The sequence below is a fragment of the Impatiens glandulifera genome, chromosome 1 (genome assembly GCF_907164915.1).
Source record: "Impatiens glandulifera chromosome 1, dImpGla2.1, whole genome shotgun sequence".
Classification (NCBI taxonomy): domain Eukaryota; kingdom Viridiplantae; phylum Streptophyta; class Magnoliopsida; order Ericales; family Balsaminaceae; genus Impatiens; species Impatiens glandulifera.
In genome coordinates, this window is record NC_061862.1 from 24,674,890 (window position 1) to 24,699,997 (window position 25,108).

The following is a 25,108-nucleotide window of genomic DNA, read 5'->3' on the forward strand; positions in this document are numbered from 1 at the left end:
GCTATACAATTTGATTAGGGTGAAATTGAAATTAGAATTAGAAAGGGAGATATATATGTGCATTTGTTTGATGACATAATTATGATTTTAATAAAATTAAAATTTATATGGATAAGTATAATTCGAATTTACAAATAATTATGTTTTCTCAAAACATAACAAATGAATTGTATTTAGGTTTATTTTTAATTATAATGTTAATATTATTTGTCCAATTCTAACTTTATTTTGTATGACTTAGAAAATTTGGTATTTTGATAATTTTGTTTTTAAGTTTCAGTTTTTTTTATTAACATTATAAACTTAAATAAATTGTGATTGTGTAATGAGTTTTTATAATAATATTAAAAAATAAACGATCACAAATAAATAAAATCAATCATATTTAAGCGTTTAACAAATAAACTGAATAATCTGTAATAAATAAAAAAATATAGCGATTAAACATATCAAACACATCAGGATATGTTTGTGTTTCGAATAAACTCAATTTCATAATAATATTATTATTATTATTATTATTATTATTATTATTATTATTATTATTATTATTATTATTGGAGTTTATCTAAATTTAAGTGAGACATGAATATATGTTTTAACTTATTTCATATAACAATTTTTTATTTCATAAATAATAATAATAATTAGGTGTGTCATAATTTGTTTTTATCTATATTGTATATCGTACACAATATTGATGGTATACTAAGATTTTAGTACAGCATAAATACTATCGTTCATACAAAAAAAATTAAATTCCATTGATCATATTATGAAAAACAAAATCAAACACTTTATACTAAAGTCAATGTTTGATATATGGACATACCAGATTCTAAGTGCTTGATATATGGACATACATGATTCTAAGTGTCTATTTTGTGAGGGCAATGAGGAGACTATGAACTATTTATTTGGTTGCTGCTCGTTTACTTATGAATTGTGGAAGAGGTTTACAAAAACAATGGAGTTAGCTTATTTTCTTTCAGAGTGGATCGACATTAAGGAGGTTGCTATTATGAAAGTAAGAGGTAATCAATTCCATTCAGATATGTTTAAATGTTTATCATGTTTGGGCGGAAAGAAATTCAAGATTATTTTTAAGGGTATGCTGTTGTGTTGAGGATGTATGAATGAGTATTACGGTTGATTGTAATTCTCTCACTCGTACTTAGAGACGAATCCCGAAGAATGAGCAAAATTGATGTTTATGTCAAAATTTAAGCATTGATTATAATGAAGTCACGCAATTTAACATTTTTAAGGCGAGATTATAAACTATGTGTTGTTTGTTTGTATGATTTGTTTGTGATGTAATTCATTTGTCTTATTATTCCGTTTCTTGAAAATTAGAGCAAATGTTTGTTTTGCTCTAATCCATAAACTCATGTATTTTTTTTTTATTTTTTTTAGAGATTTTAATAAAGTGATGCTAAGTCGTTTTAAAAAAAAAAAAATCAATATCTCATATATCGTAAAATAAAACACCTAAATATTATATATAATTTAAAATTTAGGTTAAATAATTGAATTAACATCAAACTGATTAGAAAATAAAATAAATCTTATAAGACTAGAGAGACAAAATAAATTTATTGAAACACTTGACTAAGCTCAAGGGGGGAGAAAACGGTGTATGGTTTTGATAACAAGGCAGAAAGTCCCGACTGACATTCATTAGTTTCGAATGAAGAGTGCCCTGCCCCAAGAAGCACCTACTCCTATAAAAATGAAAAGCGAGACTCTACTAAACAGGTGAGAAAAAAGCCCTTGATATCTTATTAGTAAAGCGCTAACGCCCCTGCAATTACACTCAAGTTTCGCCTTAATCGATACTTTTTGAAAACCTTACTAATAGAATTGGAAAATACGCTCACCTATAAAACTTATAAAAATAATGAAGTATCTAAGGGTTGACTCTGGGCGTTGTAAAGCAACCACTCTCAAGTCGACGATTTTCAAATTTGTTAAAAAATAAATAAATTTATTAAATGTTTTGTTGAAAATTTTATTCGGACAAGATGAATCTAATTCTTAATCATTTATAATTTAATTAGTCATTATTAAAATATTATATATAATTTTAATTTAATTGACAAATAAAAAAAAAATCTTAAAAAAGTCAAAGTAAACAGCCCAGTCCTCTATATTTCTTGTAGAAAAGCATAGACTCATTTCCATGATCGTTCTTTTCTGGCAACATATATTATCATTTCATAGTCTAATAATTTGAGAAAGAAATTTTGACCTGAAAGTCCTCAAAGTCTTTCTTCCTCTGTTCCTTACCACCTCACCGGAAATTTTAGGTAAATTCATCTCCGATTATCTTTGATTCTTCAAATCTTTCATTCGAGAATCAATTATTTAGCCTCTGTTTTCTCATGTTCAAACTATAATGAATTTGAGAATCAATTATTTGCAAGACATCATCTTTGTTTTGATTCGATTAGGCAGTTGCTTGAAACCTGTAAGATGGAATTAGGCATCTTCTCCTCATCTTATGCATGTAAAATGCTAGAATAGCTCCTTGATTTTGAATTTACATTCCCAAATTTTATGATTATGGAGCTTGCACCGATAGGAGCGATCTTAGCCTTGCTCACGAAGCAGGTTATCAAAACCGCTCAGGCTGCAACTGATGTTGTCTTTGAGAAGGAGAGTTTCAAGGTGCTATCAAAACACCTCTTCGACATAGAGCCTGTCTTAAGAGAACTCCAGCTTAAGAATCCCAATGATTCTGAAGCTGCAAGGCAGGCTCTAGAGTTTCTTGAAACCGATGTTCGAAAAGCTACCAATCTGGTTAACAAATACAAAGACTGCGCTCGTTTCTACTTGCTGATCAAGTGCAGACACATTGTGAAGGAAGTGCAGAATGTGACTAGAGACATCGGAAAATCATTGGCCGCCTTGTCCTTAGCGAACGTCGATGTTCTCCAGGGGGTATCCAAGGAGGCAATTAACCGTCTGCAAGACGAGATGCAAAGGGCAGAATTCGAGGCCTGCCTTTCTCGCCTTCAAATTGTGGATAAGTTAAACCAGGGTTTAACTGAACAGAAACTTAACCAAGGCTTTGCCAACAATATTCTGGAGGAGATAGCTAGGGCAGTTGGAGTGCCTGTTGAGCCAACTGTAATCAATAAAGAGATGAAGAGTTTCAGAAGAGAAATGGAAGAAGCTGCGAATAGAAAAGAAAAGGCGGAGGTTCTCTTCTTGGAACAAGTCATCGAGCTGCTCTCTCGAGCCGACGCTGCTAGAGACTATGAAGAAATCAGAAAACAATACTTCCAGAGACTACAGATAGTCGAACAACTCGATCCTAAAGATAGATATATAGAACAGTTCAAAGCCTTTACCTGCTGCATAACAGGAAAGGTGATGGAGGATCCTGTTAGCCTTTCCAGTACTGGAACAACGTGCGAGAGATCAGCACTCAAGGCTTGGTTGGAACAAGGTGAGACAACTGATCCTGACAGTGGAGAACCGCTATCGGATTTCTCTTACAGGCCTAACCTACAGCTTAGTAAATCGATCCTGGAGTGGAAAGAACTCAATTACTGTGTTGGAATCAGATCCTGCAAAGGAAATCTATTGTCCGACATTGATTCAGTGGAAGTAGCTTTAGGACAATTACAGGGTCTTATAAGAGAGAATCCAATCAACAAAGATTGGATTTCCATTGCAGGCCTGACTGATATAATTATCTCAATTCTTCCAAGTACAGACAGCTTAGATGTGAAAGAGAAGATATTAATCACCTTAAAGGAGCTCATAGAAGAAAACCCAACAAATAAGGTGAAGAATTAACTTACAAACATCTTTTCTGATCAAATTTGATTAAAAGTTAATGTTTTTTTTTCCAGGACAAGTTGGTAGAATTGGGAGGATTCGAGTACATCATCCCATGCCTGATATTAGGCCGGAACATGTCTGAAGCTGCAGTTGATTTGCTATATGAACTGCTGCATGTTGGCTCTAGTTGGAAGGCATCCTTCTGCGAACAACTCTGTAAGCAATCTAATGCAGTCGAATATTTAGTGGCTATACATATTGGTGGTGATAATGATGAAAAGGCAGGAGAAATCTTGACAAGGCTTTTTGAAGGAAACGAATTAGCCACTGTTCGTGCTGCTAAGACGGGCTGGTATGAGCCACTCGTGGGTCATATAAACCGTACAGGTTCAGAGTCGTTAAGAGTAGAGTTAGTGAGAGGGATAGTTTCCATGGAACTTAATGAACGGGATTTGAAGCTTCTTGGCGAAGAAGGACTAATACCTTCCCTTCTCGAAATGGCTTCGGGTAATATTGAATCAAAAGAGATATCTCTATCAGCGCTCTCGAAACTATCAATCTGCAAAGAAAACAAGAATCTGATTGCATCTTCAGGTGGAGTTCCTCTAGTTATAAAGTTAATGTGCTCGTTTCAATTCCGAACATTCATCATCAATAAATGCTTGGACATCCTGGAGAAACTTTCCTCGAGAGGAGACGGAACAAGATTCTTTGTGGACGAAAACGGTATGAAACTCGATCAAGAATCCATTGTAGGTAGCTTATTTGCATTCCTGCAAAATCCGCGTCCTTCATATACATTACATAAACCGGCTCTTTACACCCTTCTCGCGATATTAAAATCCGAATCCGAGCTCATCGAGGAATGTGTTTTCACTTCTGACGGGGTCTCTCTAGTTCTTCCTTTCCTAGACAACTCAGATCCCGATATAAAAAAAGCTGCCATAAACCTTTTATACATATTCTCAGAGTACAAGACAGAAGCTAATGAATATCTACAAAGGCCACTGCGAATCGAAACTTTGATGGGTTTTCTCGATAACAGAAACCGAGACGCCCAAATGGCTGCAGCTGGTTTACTAGCCAATCTCATGAAATCAGAAAGACTACTGATCAAGAAACTGATAGAATTAAACGGTTTGAAAGCAATTGTGAACGCGTTAAGAACTGGAGCCATGGACGTAAAAGAAAACATTCTAACCGCCCTCTTCCCTTTCACAGATGACCCAACCGACGTGGATTCACAGAGATACATGGTTGAGCTAGGTGCCTATCCTTTACTTGTGAGCCTGGTCAAGGAAGGTTCGGATATTGCCAAAGAAAGAGCAGCATGTCTTATTGCTAATCTTTCTTCTAGTACTCCAAAGCTTACTGTTTTTCATAAAAGAGCCAACAATTATTGGTGTTTTTCTTATAACAAGCTTGATAACAGACTTTGTTGTGTGCATGGCGGTTTGTGTACAGTCTCGACTACTTTCTGTATGTTAGAGGCTAATGCCTTGCCGGAGCTTGTGAATGTTTTGATAGAGAAGGTTGAACCGGCTGCTTTTCAGGCAATTCGTGCGATATCAACTCTTATCTGGAACGATTCTTGTGTTGAGGGAGGCGCATGGGCTCTGCATGGAACGTGTGGGATTAGACCGCTGTTGGAAGTTTTGAATTGGGGAACAGATTCTTTGAAGGAAGAGGCGTTGAGGGTTTTGGAGAAGGTTTTTATGTGTAGGGAAATGGTGGAATATTATGGATTAGAAGCTAAAGAGATTCTATCTGGATTGATGATTTCTTGTCAAAGCAATAATATTCATATTAGTGGAAATCTTCCAAGGGAAGGACTTTATCGGGTTTTGTTGCTAGTTGAAAGGAGATCAAGATCGTCTTCTTCTCTTAACCGCTGATGAAAAATAGTTCTAGATCTCCATTGTTCTACTTGAGATGTTTACTAGCTTTTTCAGATTCATGATGCATATATATATATATATATACATGATTTGATTTATTCATCATTTCTATAAAAATTGAATGTATTTGTTGGAAACATTTTGGTTTGTAAAACTTTTATTTATCATTAACATAAAATAGTATGAATACTCATTCTTCCACTCTAAGCTTTGTTTGATGTAGTTTTTTTTTTGGATAATAAATTTGTTTGGAGGTAGATCGAAGGAGGCCGTCTAGAGGTCACCAACCATAATATACTGGTTTTTTTTTTTGCTTGCTTCTCATTTAAGCTAAACTATGTTCTTTGATATGAAAGCAGTTAAGTTGTGTGTGCCTTTTTAGTAGTTTGATTTTTAAGAAAATTTGTGAAGACAAATATGAATTGTATTTCTATTAATAATTAATTCTGGTTACAGGTTGCAATGCTTCACGGACCTTTTCCTTTGGAATTTCTGGTCTCGAAAATTGTACCTAGAACGAGGTTATTATGCCATCACGTCTATGGGTAAACCCAATCCATATTATTCAACCCAAATTAAATTAAAATTATTTTATTTAGGTAATTTGGGTAACTCAATCCGTATTAAATCTAACCCAAATTATTTTATATAAATTTATATTTTTGGTTTGAGTTAGAGTTAAAGTTGAAACGTTAACTCAAGATATGCTCTCCTCTAATCGCAATCTCACCTTAGCAAAATATCACTCTTTTTTGTTTTGGATCATTCATTGTTCTGACTTTTGGAATCCTCTCTTCTATTAATGAGTTCTACCCTTTTTAGACCATCTTTTTCTTTTTAAAAGACTGCACATGGAATAAATAAGACATTTTCATAGGTGTATGGTTTTTCAACACCTTCCTTACTTCCTTAGGATGTCGAGACTCATCCTACCCCAAGAGAGACCCAATCGTCTAAGTAGACTCAATCCAAGGAATAATCTAGTTGAAGGAAAATGTTATAAGGAAGAATGCTAATTTTATCACTGAACTATAATGGAATATTCACGTATATCACTGAACTAATTTTTGTTCGCTCATACCATTGAAGTTAAGATTAATATTCATCTATGTCACTACTCCACCAAACCTCTAACCCCCCGTTAAGTTTCTGTTAAATGAAATGACATGTGAATTTGACATGTCATCTTTTTCAATTAATATATTAACATGTCATATTTTTCAATTAATATATTGACATGTCATCTTTTTTAATTAATATATATTATATATTTATTTATTTATTTAAAATTCTAAATAATATAACATTTACAAAGTCATCATAAAAATGCATTCTTGTTGATAGTATAAACCTTAATCAATCAGATAGATTAATCTTTTTAAAACAGAACAATAATCCAGAAATATAGGAAGAGAAATCAGAACAAACTCTAAAGAGATAAGGAAGCATATAGGAAGAGAACAAGATCAATAATTACCTGTCATCATTGTTCATTGTGAACTTTGTTTGAGACTGGTCGAAGTAAGAAAAAAAGTTGAGGTCTAAGGCTCAGCTAAATGTCAAAGTTCATCGTGGTAGGGTTTTGAAATCAAAATCTCATCTCACATTGCCCTCAATTCTCTCGCTAACTCTCCCTTGGTTCCTTTATTTGAGAAATCGAATCATTTGAAGAACAAGAATCGGAGAAGAAGAATGGTGGGTTTAGTTAATTAGGGCAGGAGAAAGAAATTATTAATGACTTTGTAAATATTTTATTATTTAGAATTTTAAATAAATAAATATATATATATATATAATATATATTAATTAAAAAATATGACATGTCAATATATTAATTAAAAAAGATGACATGTTAATTCCACATGTCGTCTCATTTAACAGAAACTTAACGGGGTTAGAGATTTGGTGGAGTAGTGACATAGATGAATATTAATCTTAACTTCAGTAATATGAGCGAACAAAAATTAGTTCAGTGATATACGTGAATATTTCATTATAATTCAATGATAAAATTCCATTAGTGCATCATTCATTGACCGTTAAAATGTATAATTAACCGTTAAAATGTATGTATGCTATATCAGTGCGTAATTAATTGACAATTAAAATGCATGTGATAAATTAGTGCGTCAGTAATTGACAACTAGAAGGAATATGCTAAATTAATGCATCATTAAAGTTGTACTTATAATAAGTTATATAAATACTTCAAAAAAATATTACGTTGTAAATACTAAGTATTCAATATATAATTTTTATTCTCAAATTCTTTCTTTCTCTAAGTTCTTCTTATATTGTGTAAAAATGCTTAACTCATTATATCTTTAAGTTTTTCTTGCATTGTGTAAAAAGACTTGTTAGTTAGAATTTGAGTCAATCTAGCCTAGTTTCACACGGGTTTCATCCCGTGAGATTTTTTTATTTAATAATATATTTTTAAAATATAAAAATATAAAGATAAGGTTTGTTTTATGTTTTATATTTTATGGCTATGTTTTATGTTATAAAAACAAAATTAATTATAAATAATTAAATATTCTTTAAAATTTTATAATTTGTAACATTTACTTAATATAATTATATATATATATAATTTGTATATTTATTTATTTTAAAAAACAATAGTTATATTAAAACTAATAATATATCTAAATATATTTTCTAAATAAAATAAAACTTTAATATACTTTTTTATTTATCTTATAAAATTTATATTAATTTATATATTTTCAATAATTTTAAAAATATATTTAAATATATAATTTTCAATATTATTTATTTATTAACTTTAAATATATAATTCAAAATTAAATAATTATATAATGAACATTTCATATATTTTTATTTAATTAAAATATCACACATTTAAAATTTAATAACTTATATATATATATATATATATATATATATATATATATATATATATATATATATATATATATATAAAAGTGGGTTTTATATTTGTAATTATATGATTATTTATTTTGTTTATAAAAGAATTAAATGTATATAATTTAAAAATAGTGTTATTATATAGATTTTAAATATTTTTTTATTTATATATTTTTATTAGATTAATAGAACTTTATAATTAAAAATATATAAAATAATACTTAAGAAAATATTTTTTGTATGTTTTTTTATAACTAAATATAATATAATATTATTAAATTACTAAATAATGAACTAAAATATGAACTTAATTTATTTTACTTTTATTAAATTTTAATTATAAATATAAAAAATATTTTTGTAATTTATTTTAAATAACTCTTAAAATAACTACGTTTTTAATAAAAACATATTTTATTTGAAAATTATTCATAAAAAAATCTAAACTCATGAATATTTATCTAAATATAAATGATTAAATAAACTAACCAAAATTACTGAATTTTTTATTTTACTTATTTTAAATTAAATTTTAATAATTTACATAAACAAATATTAAAATAACTAATTTATTTAATATAAAAAGCCTAAATGAATATATAAAACTTTTTTTTTATTTAATAATATATTTAAAAAATAATGTAATTACTTTTTGTTTGGATAAATATTAATTATTATTTTATTTAATAAAATAACATAAAAAATTTATAAAATAATTACAATTATAATAACATTATAATCAAACTAATAAATACTTATTAATTATTTACAAAATATATTATAATTAATTATCTTTATTTTATATTATAATATATATTACTAATATTTATTAATTTAATATTGTTATATATATTTATAAAATAATTATTTGCTTTAAAATAGAAATATAATAATTAATATTTTAAGTTTTGATTTTATATTATATATTTTAATTACTAAAACAATTTATTATTTTTTTTAACATAAAAAAGTTTTTTTTTTGTTCAGTTTTAAAATAAAATTCACTTAGAAAATTATTTACAAGTTTGTAACCTAAAAAAAACTCTGGTCTAATAAAAGTTCAAGATTAGATAAATTTTAATATTGATTTACGTGGTAATTTTTTTTTAAAATAAAATAATATTTAAAATATTGTAAACAAATCATAATAATTTTGAATTATATTGTTCGCTCCCAGAAATATAGTTATCCATGTCCCCTCACGTCAATCCCACGAGCCTCTTATCCATTCGAACCATTTCCTGTCCTACCCACCTTTCAAACAATTTTTCCCAAACTACCCACCTTTTCATTCACATTCCCAAACTACCCACATTTCTCTCTTTAAATCATTAATCAACTCATTAATTAACTCACTCTTTATCTTAACCCACTAATTAACTCTCTCTCTCTAAACCCATTAATTAATTCCTCTCTCTTTCAACTATTAATTAATATCCTCACTTTTAAACTATTAATTAATTCAATTAAAATATAATATATAAATATTAAAATAAAATAACACATATGTTTTATTTTTATTTAAATCTATAAATATAATATATATAGTTCAAATTAAATACACTAAATTAAATAATTTAAATAACTATTATAAATTAAAATAATATAGAAAATTAAATAATTTAAATAGCTATTATAAATTAAAATAAAATAGAATAGATTACATAAACGGTAACTTGAAATAAAATATATTACATAAACATTAAAATAAAATACATTACATCACAATAAAATACATAACATAAATATTACAATAAAATAAAATACATAATAAATATTAATCACGTTCAATATACAATAAAATGCATATTTTATCTTTATAATTCAAATTTATTTTATATTTGAAACTGGGACGTTTAATGACCTTCAAAATGGTCAAACTTATTGTCAAAGGTCAAGAGAATTATTTGAAACTGTTGAGAAAAAAAAACATCATCACACAAGATTATTCCATACAATGAACAAAGAGGAGTCTTCGAAATCGTTATTGCACAATATAGAACCATAAATGGATATTGGAAGGGTGGTAACAAACATAATGTGGATTTATATAGAGGTTTTTGCTCTTGTGAAAAATGGAGTAGATATCATAAAATTGAATTATAAAGATAAAATATGCATTTTATTGTATATTAAACGTGATTAATATTTATTATGTATATTATTTTATTGTAATGTTTATGTTATGTATTTTATTGTGATGTAATGTATTTTATTTTAATTTTTATGTAATATATTTTATTTCAAGTTCCCGTTTATGTAATGTATTCTATTTTATTTTAATTTATAATAGCTATTTAAATTATTTAATTTAGTGTATTTAATTTGAACTATATATATTATATTTATAGATTTAAATAAAAATAAAACATATGTTTTATTTTATTTTAATATTTATATATTATATTTTAATTGAATTAATTAATAGTTTAAAAGTGAGGATATTAATTAATAGTTAAAAGAGATAGAGGAGTTAATTAATGGGTTTAGAGAGAGAATGAGTTAATTAGTGGGTTAAGATAGAGAGTGAGTTAATTAATGGGTTGATTAATGATTTAGAGAGAAAAAGGTGGGTAGTTTGGGAAAAATTGTTTGAAAGGTGGGTAGGACAGGAAATGCTTCTATCCATTCAGGAGGGGAGCAAGTCAAAATAGAAAAACTAATTTGAATTTAATATTAAATAATCTTTACTTATAATAAAATTAAAATTAGATTTTTGAAAAATGTGTTTAAATTAATTAAAAATAATTAATTTAAAAAATTATTTATTTAAAATAAAATCGCTAATCAATTTTTTTAAATCAATAAAAAGTGTATTTATACAAACGTATTTTCACATTCGTTTAGTTCGAAGTTTGGTGATACTCGGGAAAAATCTTTTGCGCTTCATTCTCCGTACCCATTTTAAAACGGTCTATACTTTATAAAGTCTTGGCTTTTGAAAATTGGTTGTATAACGTTTTATTTAACAAATTATTCTTTCGGTCCTGCACATGCACAAGTTTTTGTGTATTTAAAATTATAAAAAAAATATTTAAATGTTGGTACATGTTGTTGATGATATTGATTAGGGAGAATGATACAGGAAGAACATCAGTTTAAAAGACATTAGGGTTTAAAAATAAATCACAAACGAACCATTATCAAAATTTATTGTGCAAATATCCTAAAAATATTTTGAAATCATTTTCTATTTTTTTTTGGGGATTTTTAGAAAATTATTTGAAGTTTCAAAATAAAAAAATAATTTTGGAAATTGAAAAATGCAACCAAACATGTCTTAGGACCGATATCATTGGTCATGGATGTGTTTTCATCGGTCTAGACTAAAAGTCCTCAGTCTTGGGTCTAGAGTCCCTCGGTCGGGATTAGGATTCTCGGTTGGGTGCTAAATCACCTGGTCCTAAGGCTGAAATCATCGATCAAACCTCTCGGTCCTAGTTGAATTTTTTTGGTTGGATGTCTCGGTCCTGACTAAGATCTTTGGTCCTCAAGAACCTTTCGGTTCTCAAGAACATCAAAATTTTAAATTTTACAATTTTGATTGAAGCTTGGATTTTTTTATCTAAGGGCCTGAGTAGTTTCAAAAAGCTTTTAGGAATATCATGAATATCATCTCAATGTTTGATTCAACATGGATGATGTTCAATTTCATCAAAACAGTTTAGGAAGTAAAATCGGGTTTTGTTTTTTTCAGCTGTAATAAAGTGTAAGCAGCTTGCCAATATTTTCTTTATAGTTCATATGATTGATTGATATTAAAACATGAACACTAGCTCTTCATTTAAACCAATTCAAAACTTAAAATTTTCATTTATTTTGAAAATTTTGATTTTGATCAAATATGATCGGGATGGATTAAACATAATCCAAATAGGTGTCCAACATCATTAAAAACATGTTGGGAAGTTTTCTGGGCTGTTGTTCTTGAGGATTACCTCAAAAACAGAAAATCCGATTTTTGATTTTTCAAAATTTAAATTTGGGATTTTTGTTTTAGATCAATTGATCTTTTCTAGCTTTCACAGAAAGCTCACAAATGATCCATATATCGTTTTCCAATCAAGAAATCCAATAATTAGGCATTATACGAAAACTGAAATATAAAAATTTTAATTTAAAACTGGAAGATTGAATTAAAAGATGATTGGAAGCATACTAAAGACTGAAGAACGCTCCTTAAATCTTAGGGAAGTTTTTGGGATGTTTGGATCCAATCTTTAAGGCCTTATACAGAATTTTGAAAAATCTAGAAAATTTGAGCTTTAATGGCGGATTTTTTGAAAATTCGGATTAAGGGCTTGAGAGTTGATCCTTTGCCTTTGAAATTATCAAAGAAGATTATTTATAACCTTCCGAAATCGGTTGATCATATAAGTGGTCTCGAATCAGTCAAACACCCATGATGATGTTTTGGTTGTTCTTTCGGCCATTTGCCAATATAAGTTGTAATTATGATCCTAGATGTAGGGGAAAATATAACCAAAGTAGGGTCATCATTTCACTTTTCGAATGGACTCAAATAATCAAGAAACGACAAAGTTCTATCTTTGAGAAATCTAAGATGGTTGATGTTCTTATCCTTCTAGTGTCGTGATGAAGACGATGATCTAGGGACGAAACGACGATGTTTCGAGCGAAAACACGGACATGGAGCGTTTTGTTAGCGCGTGGGCATTCCCCGTCTACGTTGGAGGAGACGGCATTTGAGCAGTTGTTTGGCGATCTACAACTTCACGCGCGCGTCTTCTTTGGTTGCAGCGGAGGACCGGTCAGCTCTTGGGGCGTTAGATGAACATACAACGTCTATCCGAAGGTCATGTTTTCTGCTGCATCCAATCTCCATAATTTCGATTACACCCAATTTTGAATTTTATATTTTATTTAGAATCTTAAATATTTATTTGAAATAATTTTTTCTTTAATAATTTTGGTTTTATTTTTAAATCTTTAAGATATACAAAATATTTAAAATAAATATAACAATTATTTTGTCAATTTATTTTATTTTTGTATATTTTGTGTTTAATAAATAATTTATTTGGGATAAAATGGATACAACATTTATCCTAAATTATTTATTTTAATCACCTTGATTTTTCTAAAATTAATTTGAGATGAACAGTTATAACATTTATCTCAAATTATTTTATTTATTTCATTGGTTCACTATCCTTAATTAATTTGAGATGAATGGTTAATTATTTTGATTTTATTTATTAAAAAATAATTAAAAAAATTATTTTAAAATTTATAAATTAAGTACGCTAAATTTTTAGTGCATACGAAGTATAATAAAATTATAAACATGTTTAAAAATTATAGAACAAAATTTTTAAAGTATAGAACAGAATTTTGTAGGAGTAAAATGTTAAAGAAAATTGAAATGGAAAGAGAATAAAAGTAGATAAAATAATCATAAGTTTTAAAATAAAAATTTAAATATAAAATAATATTATTTACATGATATTATAAATTAAAATAATAAATAAAAATATTATATAATAATATAAAACTGATAAAAATAAGTATTTAATAATAAAGTTAACAATATTAATAATAAAAATAGAGATGTAATGCTATATTTATTAATATTTTTAAATTATAAATTAATAAATATTTTTTAATATTATATGAATTATTTTTAAAATCATATTAATTTTATATTCATTTTGAAAATTTTATTTTTAAAAAATTGTAATTATAAATTAATAAATATTATTTATTGTTCTAGTTTTTTATTTTTTTTATTTATATTTAAAATTTTAACTTTTTTATTTATTAATATTATTTTTTTTAATAACAGATAATAATAATTTTATGTTCATAATATTTTATTTATTTGTAAAAAAATGTCATTACATAAATACTGTATTAATTTATTTTAATAATATTTTATTATAATAAAAATTTATAAAGTATATATAATATAATTAAAAGGTTAATGTTAAGTTTAAGGATAAAAATATAAGTGTAAAATATAAATAATATAATAAAAATGTTAATGTTATATTTAAGGATAAAATAATAAAGATAATTGTTATTTTATGTTTCTTTTATTATAATTTATATAAAAATTTTAAAATTATAAATTAATATATTTTTTTTTAAAATTGTATTATTTTTTTTAATATATATATATTTTTTAAAATATATATAATTTTTTATTTAATTATTTTTAAACTAATAATATATCTAAATATATTTTCTATATAAAAAAACACTTATATATATATATTTAATTTATCTTATAAAATTTTATATTAATTTATATATTTTTCAATAATTTTAAAAAAAAATTAAATATATTATTTTCAATAATTAATTATTTATTTATTTTTAAAATAATAATTAATAAAAATATATATTTCTAAAATAAATAAATATAATGAATTTTATTATATATTATTATTTAATTAAAATATCCCATCAATTAAAATACAAACCATATTTACTTTATTTTTTTATTAAATTTAAATATAAAATGAAAATTTAATAATTTAATTCAAATAAATCACAAAATAAATAATTTTAATAAAAAACATTTTATTTAAAAAAAATAATAAAATTTCTAATATATTTTAAGATTATAATGATTAACTTTTAATAATAAAAAAAATTGAATTGTCTTTATTAATAAATAAATAAATAAAATAAAATTTCTAAAAGGAATATAAATAATGATTAGATGAAAATAATAATAAAAAAATTATTTCTTATTTTGTTTTGGTTGAATCATTAACAAAATACTTTTTCATTCTATATCACCATAAAAAAAATTAAAAAATTAACACTTTTTAATACTATGATTTATATCTCAATTTTTTATTTTTTTATTTTGAAATTTTTTTTTTTTTTAAAAAAAAGTTGAAATTATTTATTAATAATTACATGTTTAATGAAGTATATATTAAATTAAATATTATTTATTGTTTTTTAATTCAATTTAAAAAAATTATTTTTTTAACAATAATATCATTTTATTTAAAGGTGGAGATTAAACTAATATATTTAATTTAGTTTGGATACATTAATTATAATTTATATTTTATTAATTATAATTAATATTTTATGTTATTATATTTTTAATTTATAAATTAATAGATGTTTTTTAAATTATATAATTTATTTTAAATAGTATATTATTTATTTTCAAAAATATAGTTATTTATTTAAATATATTTGACAAATAAAAAACTTTTAATATATTATTATATTTTTTAATAATTTTAAAATATATTTTTTATATTATATGATATATATATATTATAAAAAATAAGAATAATTTATTTAAAAATCAAATATATATTATAAAATCAAAAATTAAAATTAAAATATTAATTATTATATTTTAGTTTTTAAAAAATTATTAAAACATACCTACAATCCCATAAAACATATGCTTTTTTTTCTTGCCCATATTTTTTTTAATTTATTAATAATTTTGTTTTCATGGTTTCATTGATTATTCATTTTTTTTTAAAATAAAAAATAATGATTTCATACAACTTTATAAATGCAACTTATTTGATCTTTCATAAGAAAAATCTTAATTAGATATTCTTAAATCTAATAATTAAATATATTTACTTAAATAAGTAAAAACATTTAATTATATAATCATTCTATTATAAATAAAATATACTGATTTAAAAAGAAACTAAGATTTTTGGTTTCCAAATATGGTTGATCTCAAATTTTTAAAAATATATTTAAATGAATTTATTTATAGAAAAAAAAAAGAATAATTTGAAACTGGTTAACAGCTATCAATGGTAGCGTTTAAACACTGCCAAGAAATTTCAACATCAAAAAAGAAAGGCTCCCTCCTCCTCTTTAGGCATTCTTACTTATACTAATCTATCATTGTTCTTCTTCTTAGGGTTTGTTCCGTGGAGAGATGCAATCCATTTCGACAGCGAACGTGACCCAACAACAGGATCGATCAACAACTGATACGCGAGGGAAGCATCGGATTTCAGCTGAGTTGAAGCGGATTGAGCAGGAATCAAGATTCTTAGAGGTCAGTTCTGTTAGATTAGATGTGATTTGAAAAGGGTAATGATTATCACTTAAAAAGAGACTGTAATTAGTTAATTAATGAATGCTACAGGAAGAGCTGGAAAAACTTGAACGAATAGAGAATGCTTCTGCTGCTTGCAAGGAGTAAGTAAGCTAACAAAATGATTCAAATTCAATTCATTATCATCTCAATTGGATCAAATCCTGAACCCTATTTATGTTTTTGTTTGTTTGTTTTTGCAGAATGCTAAGTTTAGTAGAGACAAAACCAGATCCATTGCTGCCAGTGTAATGCTCTTTTGCTTTGATATATTATTTCAGCCTTGTTTATTGAATGGTTTATCTAATTTTTAGGACACATGGTACAACTAATCATTTATGGGATCGATGGTTTGAAGGACCCCAAGAGTCAAAAGGTTGTTGTAGATGCCAAATACTTTGAAGGGTAGGCCAAAATGAATATTGGTGACATTGACAGCAAAAGTATTTGAGAAATGTTGTTTCATTGTTTGAAGATGATCCTTGTGTAGAAATGTCTCGGAATTTTAGTTCGATTTTGACCGCCTTTAAAAGTTGATAGTTAGATATAATTGTTATAACGATGAAATCCATTATTTAGTTTAAATTGAAGAGATCAAATGTCCTAAGTTCGATTTTCACTAAATTGAAGTGGAGTTGTGCTAATTTTCACATAGTTTTTTATTTTGATTTCAAGAAAAAAAATATTATTTTAGTGGTGAGAAGTTTGTCTCATTTGGAAGTAGGTCAAGTAGTGTTTTGGTTCTTAACAACAAATACAGTAATTGTGATTTTAAATATGAAGTCATGAATCAATTTATTTGTTTCATTACTAGTGTTTTGCACATTTTTTTTGTTAGCCCAGAAGCACTATGATCTGAAAAACAATCTGAATTACAATTAAGAAAGTTATACTCAATTAAAAAATCTAACTATAATCTTGATAAAAATTTAGAAAATAATAGTAATGAAATGAAAAAATTACAACAAAATTGCGGACGACTAAAACCAATTCCCCTCGTCATGTGGGTGAGAATCTGGAAAAAAAATAAATAGAAGAGTTTTGAAAGCAAAAGTTATGGATACTAGCGTCTCAAAGGCTTTATGTTACACATGTTCGCTTCAATACGAAAAAGAGACATGTACGGGATAATAATTTTTCAATCTTATTGGCATTTAAAATTCTTACGTTTTTTCTTATTTATTGTTTTATTTTTTTCCTTTTTATATTTTTCAAAAACTAAAAACTAAATGAGTAAAAAAATCGCACTATAATCTTAACTAAGAAAATGGTATATTAATTATAAAACTTTGTATAAAAGCTTTCTTCATTCCTGGCTTGATGAAAACATTAGGCCAAATGACAACGTTTTAGATCTTCAATTCTTGGCAACAATTCATTCATACACTTCTGTCAGTCACTCTAATTGAAAGATAGTATAAATAATATGTTATACAATGATTGATTGACCCATAACACATGTTCTTAAACTAAAACCATAAGTTAGTTTTCGCAGTGATTACGGTTTCACACAAAAAGAAAGACAAAAAACCCAATCAGAATTCGAGTTCAAATGAGAATAGTTGTTTTCAAATAGAGCCAATTATTACATCAGAAAGAAAAGGGTAAAGAACATTGGACATACAAAGTAAATACAACTGAAGAAGATAGGTTGTGTCACTCCTCCAAACAAGTAACTAAATTCCACACAATTCAAAAGATATAGAACCTCAAAAAAAGAAAAACCAAAATATTTAAAAATTTATGCATTTGTTTGTTATTTTAGGGTTTCTAAGTTGTAGCCTTACCTGTTACTTTCTGAGCAATCCAACCCAAACCATCATACAGACCATCTCCTGTGAGGGCGGAACAAGCTTGAATATGCCAGTCATGATCCTTAATGCTGTGAAGGGAGAGAGCATCGGTAACCTCTGCAGGCGTCATGGCATCTTTAAGGTCCTGTTTATTTGCAAACACGAGTATAACAGCACTTTGAAGATCCTCTACTGGAAGAAGCCTGAACAACTCATCTTTCATTATACCAATCCTGGCTCTATCTGTGCTGTCTATCACTACAATAATTGCATGAGTTCCTCGGTAATATGTTGCCCATGATGTCCTAAGCCTGTCTTGCCCTCCAAGATCCCAAACCTGATTCAACAATTATTTAAATCACAGATTAATTTCTTTGATGGGAGAAAACAGAACAGGTTTCTCGTTTCATCTCAAATGAAGCCAAAACTCACACTATAATCTGGATGATGTGATACAAAAAATAAAATGGATAATGATCCCAAAAAGATCTTATACCAAAATAACAGTTTACAAATAAGCTCAATATAGCTTTAACTACTATCAATGGAGCTACATTAGTAAACCAGCATAAAGAAATGAAGGAGATTTGGCAGTGAACTAAGAAATATAAGCTCACGATTAATCATTCCATGGCAAAATATTTTTTATACCTAAAGATCTTGACAGTTATTAAGAGCTCAAGGCCGCTTCTTGGTATTTATGCCTTAACCCATGCCAGTATATTTAATTTAAAGTAACTGTTGTGGATATAAAGGAGTAAGATGATCATGGAAAAACCAGAGAATAAAAGATAGATCAAAGATCCTTATTACTTTCACTAGAAAGTACCCCGAATGATTTTGATATGTCTATGGAATGAAAAATCAGAAGAGTTAAAATATCTCTGCAGACTCAACATGAACGCTTCCAAACAGACAAACTAATAACCACCATGAGGTCTTTGGATTGATCATAATGCTATTGCAATTTTATTAATATAATAAACAGCATAAAATGTAGATCAATATAAGACAGATTGACACTCGAAAAGTGTGGGATTATATATAGCCTACAAATATGGGCATCATTTCTCACCTTAATCAGTTATATGGATATTTTTCTGTCTATATCAGATCCTGAATTGCTATTTAGAATTTTCCAGGTTGCTTTTACCTTTGGAAATCCCTATATGTGACCAAAACTGAAATTCATATTCTTTCTTGAATAACTTCTCTTCATTTGCTCCATTAGTTTATCAATAGCTCCCATCATGTTCACATAACTACCCTGGATTCTTTATTTCTTATTCAGTAGTTTGGTTCTTCATCTCTTAGGTCTTATTTTTGGTAGAATCATATCTTTGTAATGATCAGAGAAGTTTCTTGATTTAATGGCAAGAAATCTTCTACTTGGGCTTTCCAGTTTCATATCTGTTTCTAAGGAATGAACAACAAGAAGGAGAAATATGTAATATGGAAGCCGGAAGGTGAAGGATGCTCAGATTAAGTCGTGGGCCCTTGAAAGTATGGAACCCGCCATAACACTCAATCCCAAGCCTTATAAAACCGCTAGAGAAACGCATAATTACTTGAGAAGAAAATTTACAACCAAAGCAATACAGCTGGAAGGTTTCAACTGGATTTTGATTCAGGTCAACTGAGTCAATGGTATGTCAATCCAAGAGTTTTATTCTTCCTAGGGGAATCTTTGGGCTAAATACATTGATATTGACACAATTGGAAAACACTTTCTGGCTCCAAATACGTATGAGTAAACTTAGTGAGAGACAAATTATAAAAAAAACTGATTTGTTGTTTTTCATCTGGATCCAGATACAAAAGCAAAAATTATAAGTGTTTTCAAATGGGGGGACTCATTCTTATCCAAAGGATGCATGAAACTAGCAAACATGGCCAGTTTTTAGTGAAGTAAAAGGGGAGAGTTTGAAACAATCAGATCGGTTAGAGAACCAATACCTTTGGATCAACAACGGTTCATTACACAGGTTGTCATGGAGAAAAAGGTTAAAAATTCAACTCCAATTCCAATTGGGTAAGTTGTTCAAGGGAATTCTAAAGGAGGAAGATATATATATACTACTAATTATCCATTTCCAGTGCTATAGTTGCAAAAAGTGTTTCCTCATTGCTACTAATTATACTTGGAGAATCTGCAACTACTGTAAGAAAATAGGGAATATCACCAAAGAGAATCAGAAGTGGCCACAATGTCTCAGTTGGTTCCTTAATTCCCCTAGTCGTCTATTATTACTCTTGAAATGGCCCGGAAAATGATAGTTTCTTCCCCTTCTGTTTTAGGGATTTCAGGTAACAAAAAATATAATCCCAAGCCTCACACTTTGATTATGGTACTTTCCAGAATCTACTATTTCAACATAATTGCTCAAACTAAACTATAAAGATATACACTAGAGAGGTTTAAGAGGCTCCAAGGATCCCAAAAATAGAATGACTTAAAAGTAACTAGAGGGTGTGAAATTTGCACACCTCAAAACGTATGTTCTTGTAGACAAGTTCCTCCACATTGCTTCCAACCGTGGGATTTGTAGTAACAACCTCACCCAAGTGCAATTTATAGAGAGTGGTCGTTTTTCCAGCGTTATCTAAGCCCACAACAACTATTTTGTACTCATTCGCCGGAAACATCATGAACCAGAATCTCGACATGAATGCTCCCATCGTATTGTTTTAGAATTTACAGAAATGAAATGTAAGAAAGAAAAAAAAAAAGTAAAACCTTCAAGAATCGTAAGTGATCAAATCACCATAAGTGATCAAACCAGTGGATCTCCTTGACGAGTAAGTGATCTAGATTCCGATGATAGAGTAAAGGGGGGACTCTAGCTTCGATCTTAAGGCAGAGGGAAAGAAAGTCATTCAATTGATAAACCCCCTTTCTATTCAATTGGAAATCCTTATTATCGACTATATATATATATATATATATATATATATATATATATATATATATATATATATATATATATATATATATATATATATGTGGTCAAAAGACTAAAAAAACAATATAATAAAATGATAGTAATAATGGTCATAATTGTGCAAATGACGACCCCTAATAAAAATTATGTTCAGACAAAATTACCCCTTCGTATAATGCGTCGCTGCGTCACGTTACGCGACTGAACCATAATTCGTCAAGTGTACCGTCGCGTGACGAGCGTGCCATCGCGAGACGCGTAAGGGTGGGTCGGTACGGTGTATCTTAATATTTTGTCCATACCTTACCTTGATTTCGGTACCTTTACCTTACCTTGATTTCGGTATACCTTGATTTTGATATATCTTAATTTCGGTATAAAAAAATTCATATATTTACCTTACCTTGATTTCGGTATATCTTAATTTTGGTACGGTATCGGTATTATACCTTTGATACCTAAAAAACATAATAACTTAAAAAAAAATCAATCTCATTGGTAAGGTAAAGATGGCATATCTTGAATATTTCAGTATAATTATATTTTGATATTATTCAAAAAATATATTTTTATAATTAAATTAATATTAAATATATTTAATTATTTCCTTATAAGTATTATATATATATATATATATTATATTATATTTTAACTTATAAATAATATTTCGGTATATCTCAATATACCAAAATTTTAAAAATCTCGTATCTTTACCTTACCAATAATTTCGGTATTGGTATCATACATTACATTTTTTTTCGATATAGTTTAAAATTGATATTTTCGGTATATTGCAATACGGTATTTTCGATATACCTTTAATATCGGTAATTTTTCTCACCCCTAGAGACGCGACCGTGCTGTCGCGAGATGGTGTATTTTTGTCCGAAAAATAGAAAGTGATCATTTGTGCAATTTTTATTAGGCGCTGACATCTGCGCAATTAAAGCAATTATTATGGTCATTTCATCAAATTTCCCAACAATGGACGCTTTTTGGGAAATGACACCGCCTCATAAACATTGCAAAAATGACCCTTTTAGCCTGTGAAAAGACGAAAAATATCCCGTCGCATCACGTAATGACCCAACGGCGCTGTGAATGAAAAATTTGACGGAATAACTTTGATAATAAGGTTATTTCCAAATTTAGCATAGGATATATAAATTTTGCAAATGTAACCTTTTGCCCATGGAAAAAGTCCATTGCCCTAAATAAAAAAAAATAAAAAATCATACTTTCAGTTACTTTGGGACCCAGAACCTTACTTTATTCATTTTCCCTCCTCCCTCTCCCAACCTCCTCCTCGTCCCTTTCAGTTTTCATCGTCGCTCTCACGATCGCAACAACAAAACTAGGAACCGGGAGCCAAGTCAACGTCGTCTTCAACAGTTCAGGTTTGTTTCCGTCCTTTCATGCTGAAATGGAAGAATCGTTAGGTATTTCCGTCTTCAACATTTAGGGTTTTAGCGTTTAATGTTTATGGTTTAAGTTAGGTGATGACTGAATGGTTTTAGAGCGTTGTTTAATGGTTTTACGGTGGCGAAGATGCATTTGTCGCAGTCAGAAATTGCATATGTCGCAGGCGGAAAATGCATCTGTCGTAGACGAATAATACTTATCCGTCTGCGACAGATACAATTCCCGCCTACGACAGATGCATCTTCGCCTGCGACAGATGCATCTTCGCCTACGATAGATGCATTTTCCATAATTAACACTGACTTATGTGAATTTTTATCAATTATAGATCACATGTATGTGAGTGTACATCTCCTCTATGATGGAGACTGGAAAACTGATGATGGTGGTGTTAGTCTTTTGTCTCAAGTTCATGTCGTGGTGTGAATGTACCCCGAAATGCTACATATGATGAATTAGTTGCCATTGTCTATGATGCTATTGGTGTGGACAAACTAAGATATGACTTAGTGTTCAAAGTGAAATATAATATGTTTATGATGAATTCTCCCCATGCAATAATCATTCGAGATAGCGATGTGGCGTTCTATTTTCAAGAACTTTCGTCTTCACTACTCAATCATCGCGCTCCACTGTGTGTCTCTTTAGTAGAGAAGTCAATACCTTCAACTCAAGATATCTTCCCAAGGCAGCGAGATGTTTTTGAGCAGCAAGATGTATCTGAGCAACAAATTGTCTTTCCAAGTCAAAACCATGCAGAAGAAGTACCTCGGGAACCAAGCACTTCCCATGCTAGGAAAACATTCAACCATATTGAGGGAACCAAGCACTACTTCTCATATGAATCACTCGAGATCAAAATACCTGCTCAATTAATTGAAAACAGATTGGAAGTGGGTACGTTTTTTGATAACAAAAAAGAAATACAATTGAGATTGCATAGACATGCAGTGTCTAATCATTTTATCCTCAAAGTGGTTAAGTCAACAAAAAAATCTTTGGTTTGTAAAATGTATGGCTACGAACTGCAAGTGGAAATTGCGTGCTAAGAAAGGAAAATTCTCGGAGATGTTTGAGATCAGAAAATTTGTAAAAGAACACACATGCTCAATTTTGACGAGACAAGACAATGTGAGACAAGCACCATCTTGGGTAATTGGGGAGTGCATCAAACGTAAATACATGGACCATCACCATGACCACATGCCTAAGAAAATAATGGAAGACATGCATACAAGCTATGAGTTAACTCTGACATATAATAAAGCTTGGAGGTCCAGGAAAAATGCTTTAATGGCAGTGCGAGAAACTGTGGAGGATTCATATGGTAAATTGCCATCATACATGTTCATGTTGCAGAAGAAGAACTCAGGTACCATAACTGACATCCAGACGGATGAGCAAGGCCACTTCAGGTATATGTTCATGTCCCTAAGGGTCTCAATTAAGGGTTTCATAGGCTGTTGTCGTTCTGTATTGTGTGTCGATGCTAGCTTCCTTAAGCATAAGGTTGGAGGTCAACTAATGGTTGCGATAGCATTGGATGCGAATGAGCAACTATATCCCGTTGCTTTTGGTGTCGTTGATTCGGAGAATAATAACTCTTAGACATATTTCATGCAACAACTAAGGTTGACAATTGGATCAGTCCCGGATCTCGTCTTCGTATCCGATAGACACCCAAGTATTGTCAACGCCTTGTCCGTGGTTTTTCCAGAAGCACATCACGGTGCATGCACATACCACATCAAAATGAATATTATAGCAAAATTTAAAACTGATAACTGTCATGTTGAGTTTGATTTGGCTTCTCGCGCATACATCGAGTCCACGTTTAATCAGCATTTTGAAAGGATCAGAACTAAAGACCCTCGGATTGCTGAATATTTGGAACAAATTGGAGTGGAGAGATGGAGTCGTGCTTTTTTCCCCGGTTCGCGATACAATCAAATGACAAACAATTACGCGGAGAGTTTTAATAGTTTGAGCATGGAAGCTAGGAAATATCCCATAACAACATTAACTGACTATTTAAGATTCACAATACAAGATTGGTTTAATCATAGAAGAGAAAAATCAACCAACCACAACGAACATTTATCTCCATATTATGAAAAGTTCTTACGTGAGCAAGGCAAAAATGCTAGATTCTACAGCATTTATCCACTTAATCGATTCCAGTTCCATGTGCATGACGGTGAATTTGATTTTCAAGTTGACTTCAAGGTCCGAACTTGTACTTGTAGGGTATTTGATGTATTCGGTCTTCCTTGTACGCATGCCCTGGCAGTTGCCCGTTTCCGGAAA

The 25,108-nt window shown here is 28.7% G+C and overlaps 3 protein-coding genes across 3 annotated transcripts; 2 read left to right on the top strand and 1 right to left on the bottom strand.

Moving 5' to 3' along the window:
- The first annotated feature begins 2,241 nt into the window (after window positions 1–2,241).
- Window positions 2,242–5,894, top strand: LOC124920927 (U-box domain-containing protein 44-like). The gene is made up of 2 exons (XM_047461517.1): window positions 2,242–3,795; window positions 3,864–5,894. The coding sequence occupies exons 1-2, from the start codon at window positions 2,560–2,562 to the stop codon at window positions 5,685–5,687; spliced, it is 3,060 nt and encodes a 1,019-aa protein (XP_047317473.1). The 5' UTR covers window positions 2,242–2,559; the 3' UTR covers window positions 5,688–5,894.
- Window positions 5,895–16,374: 10,480 nt separating this feature from the next.
- Window positions 16,375–17,176, top strand: LOC124922109 (guanine nucleotide-binding protein subunit gamma 2-like). Its single transcript, XM_047462836.1, has 4 exons — window positions 16,375–16,605; window positions 16,696–16,748; window positions 16,848–16,892; window positions 16,959–17,176. The coding sequence occupies exons 1-4, from the start codon at window positions 16,483–16,485 to the stop codon at window positions 17,044–17,046; spliced, it is 309 nt and encodes a 102-aa protein (XP_047318792.1). The 5' UTR covers window positions 16,375–16,482; the 3' UTR covers window positions 17,047–17,176.
- Window positions 17,177–18,157: 981 nt separating this feature from the next.
- LOC124920639 (ADP-ribosylation factor-like protein 5) lies at window positions 18,158–21,333 on the bottom strand. Its single transcript, XM_047461173.1, has 2 exons — window positions 20,925–21,333; window positions 18,158–18,774 (listed from the first exon to the last, which is right to left on the bottom strand). The coding sequence occupies exons 1-2, from the start codon at window positions 21,114–21,116 to the stop codon at window positions 18,415–18,417; spliced, it is 552 nt and encodes a 183-aa protein (XP_047317129.1). The 5' UTR covers window positions 21,117–21,333; the 3' UTR covers window positions 18,158–18,414.
- Between the last annotated feature and the right edge of the window lie 3,775 nt (window positions 21,334–25,108).

Bases quoted from the DNA above. Each gene is read 5' to 3' on its own strand.
- LOC124920927 (XM_047461517.1), top strand. From the start codon at position 2,560: ATGATTATGGAGCTTGCACCGATAGGAGCGATCTTAGCCTTGCTCACG. The intron at 3,796-3,863 runs GTGAAGAATTAA...TTTTTTTTCCAG, and splicing joins AAGAAAACCCAACAAATAAG to GACAAGTTGGTAGAATTGGG.
- LOC124922109 (XM_047462836.1), top strand. From the start codon at position 16,483: ATGCAATCCATTTCGACAGCGAACGTGACCCAACAACAGGATCGATCA. The intron at 16,606-16,695 runs GTCAGTTCTGTT...TGAATGCTACAG, and splicing joins AGGAATCAAGATTCTTAGAG to GAAGAGCTGGAAAAACTTGA. The intron at 16,893-16,958 runs GTAATGCTCTTT...TCTAATTTTTAG, and splicing joins CCAGATCCATTGCTGCCAGT to GACACATGGTACAACTAATC.
- LOC124920639 (XM_047461173.1), bottom strand. From the start codon at position 21,116: ATGGGAGCATTCATGTCGAGATTCTGGTTCATGATGTTTCCGGCGAAT. The intron at 18,775-20,924 runs GTGTGCAAATTT...TTGTTGAATCAG, and splicing joins ACAAGAACATACGTTTTGAG to GTTTGGGATCTTGGAGGGCA.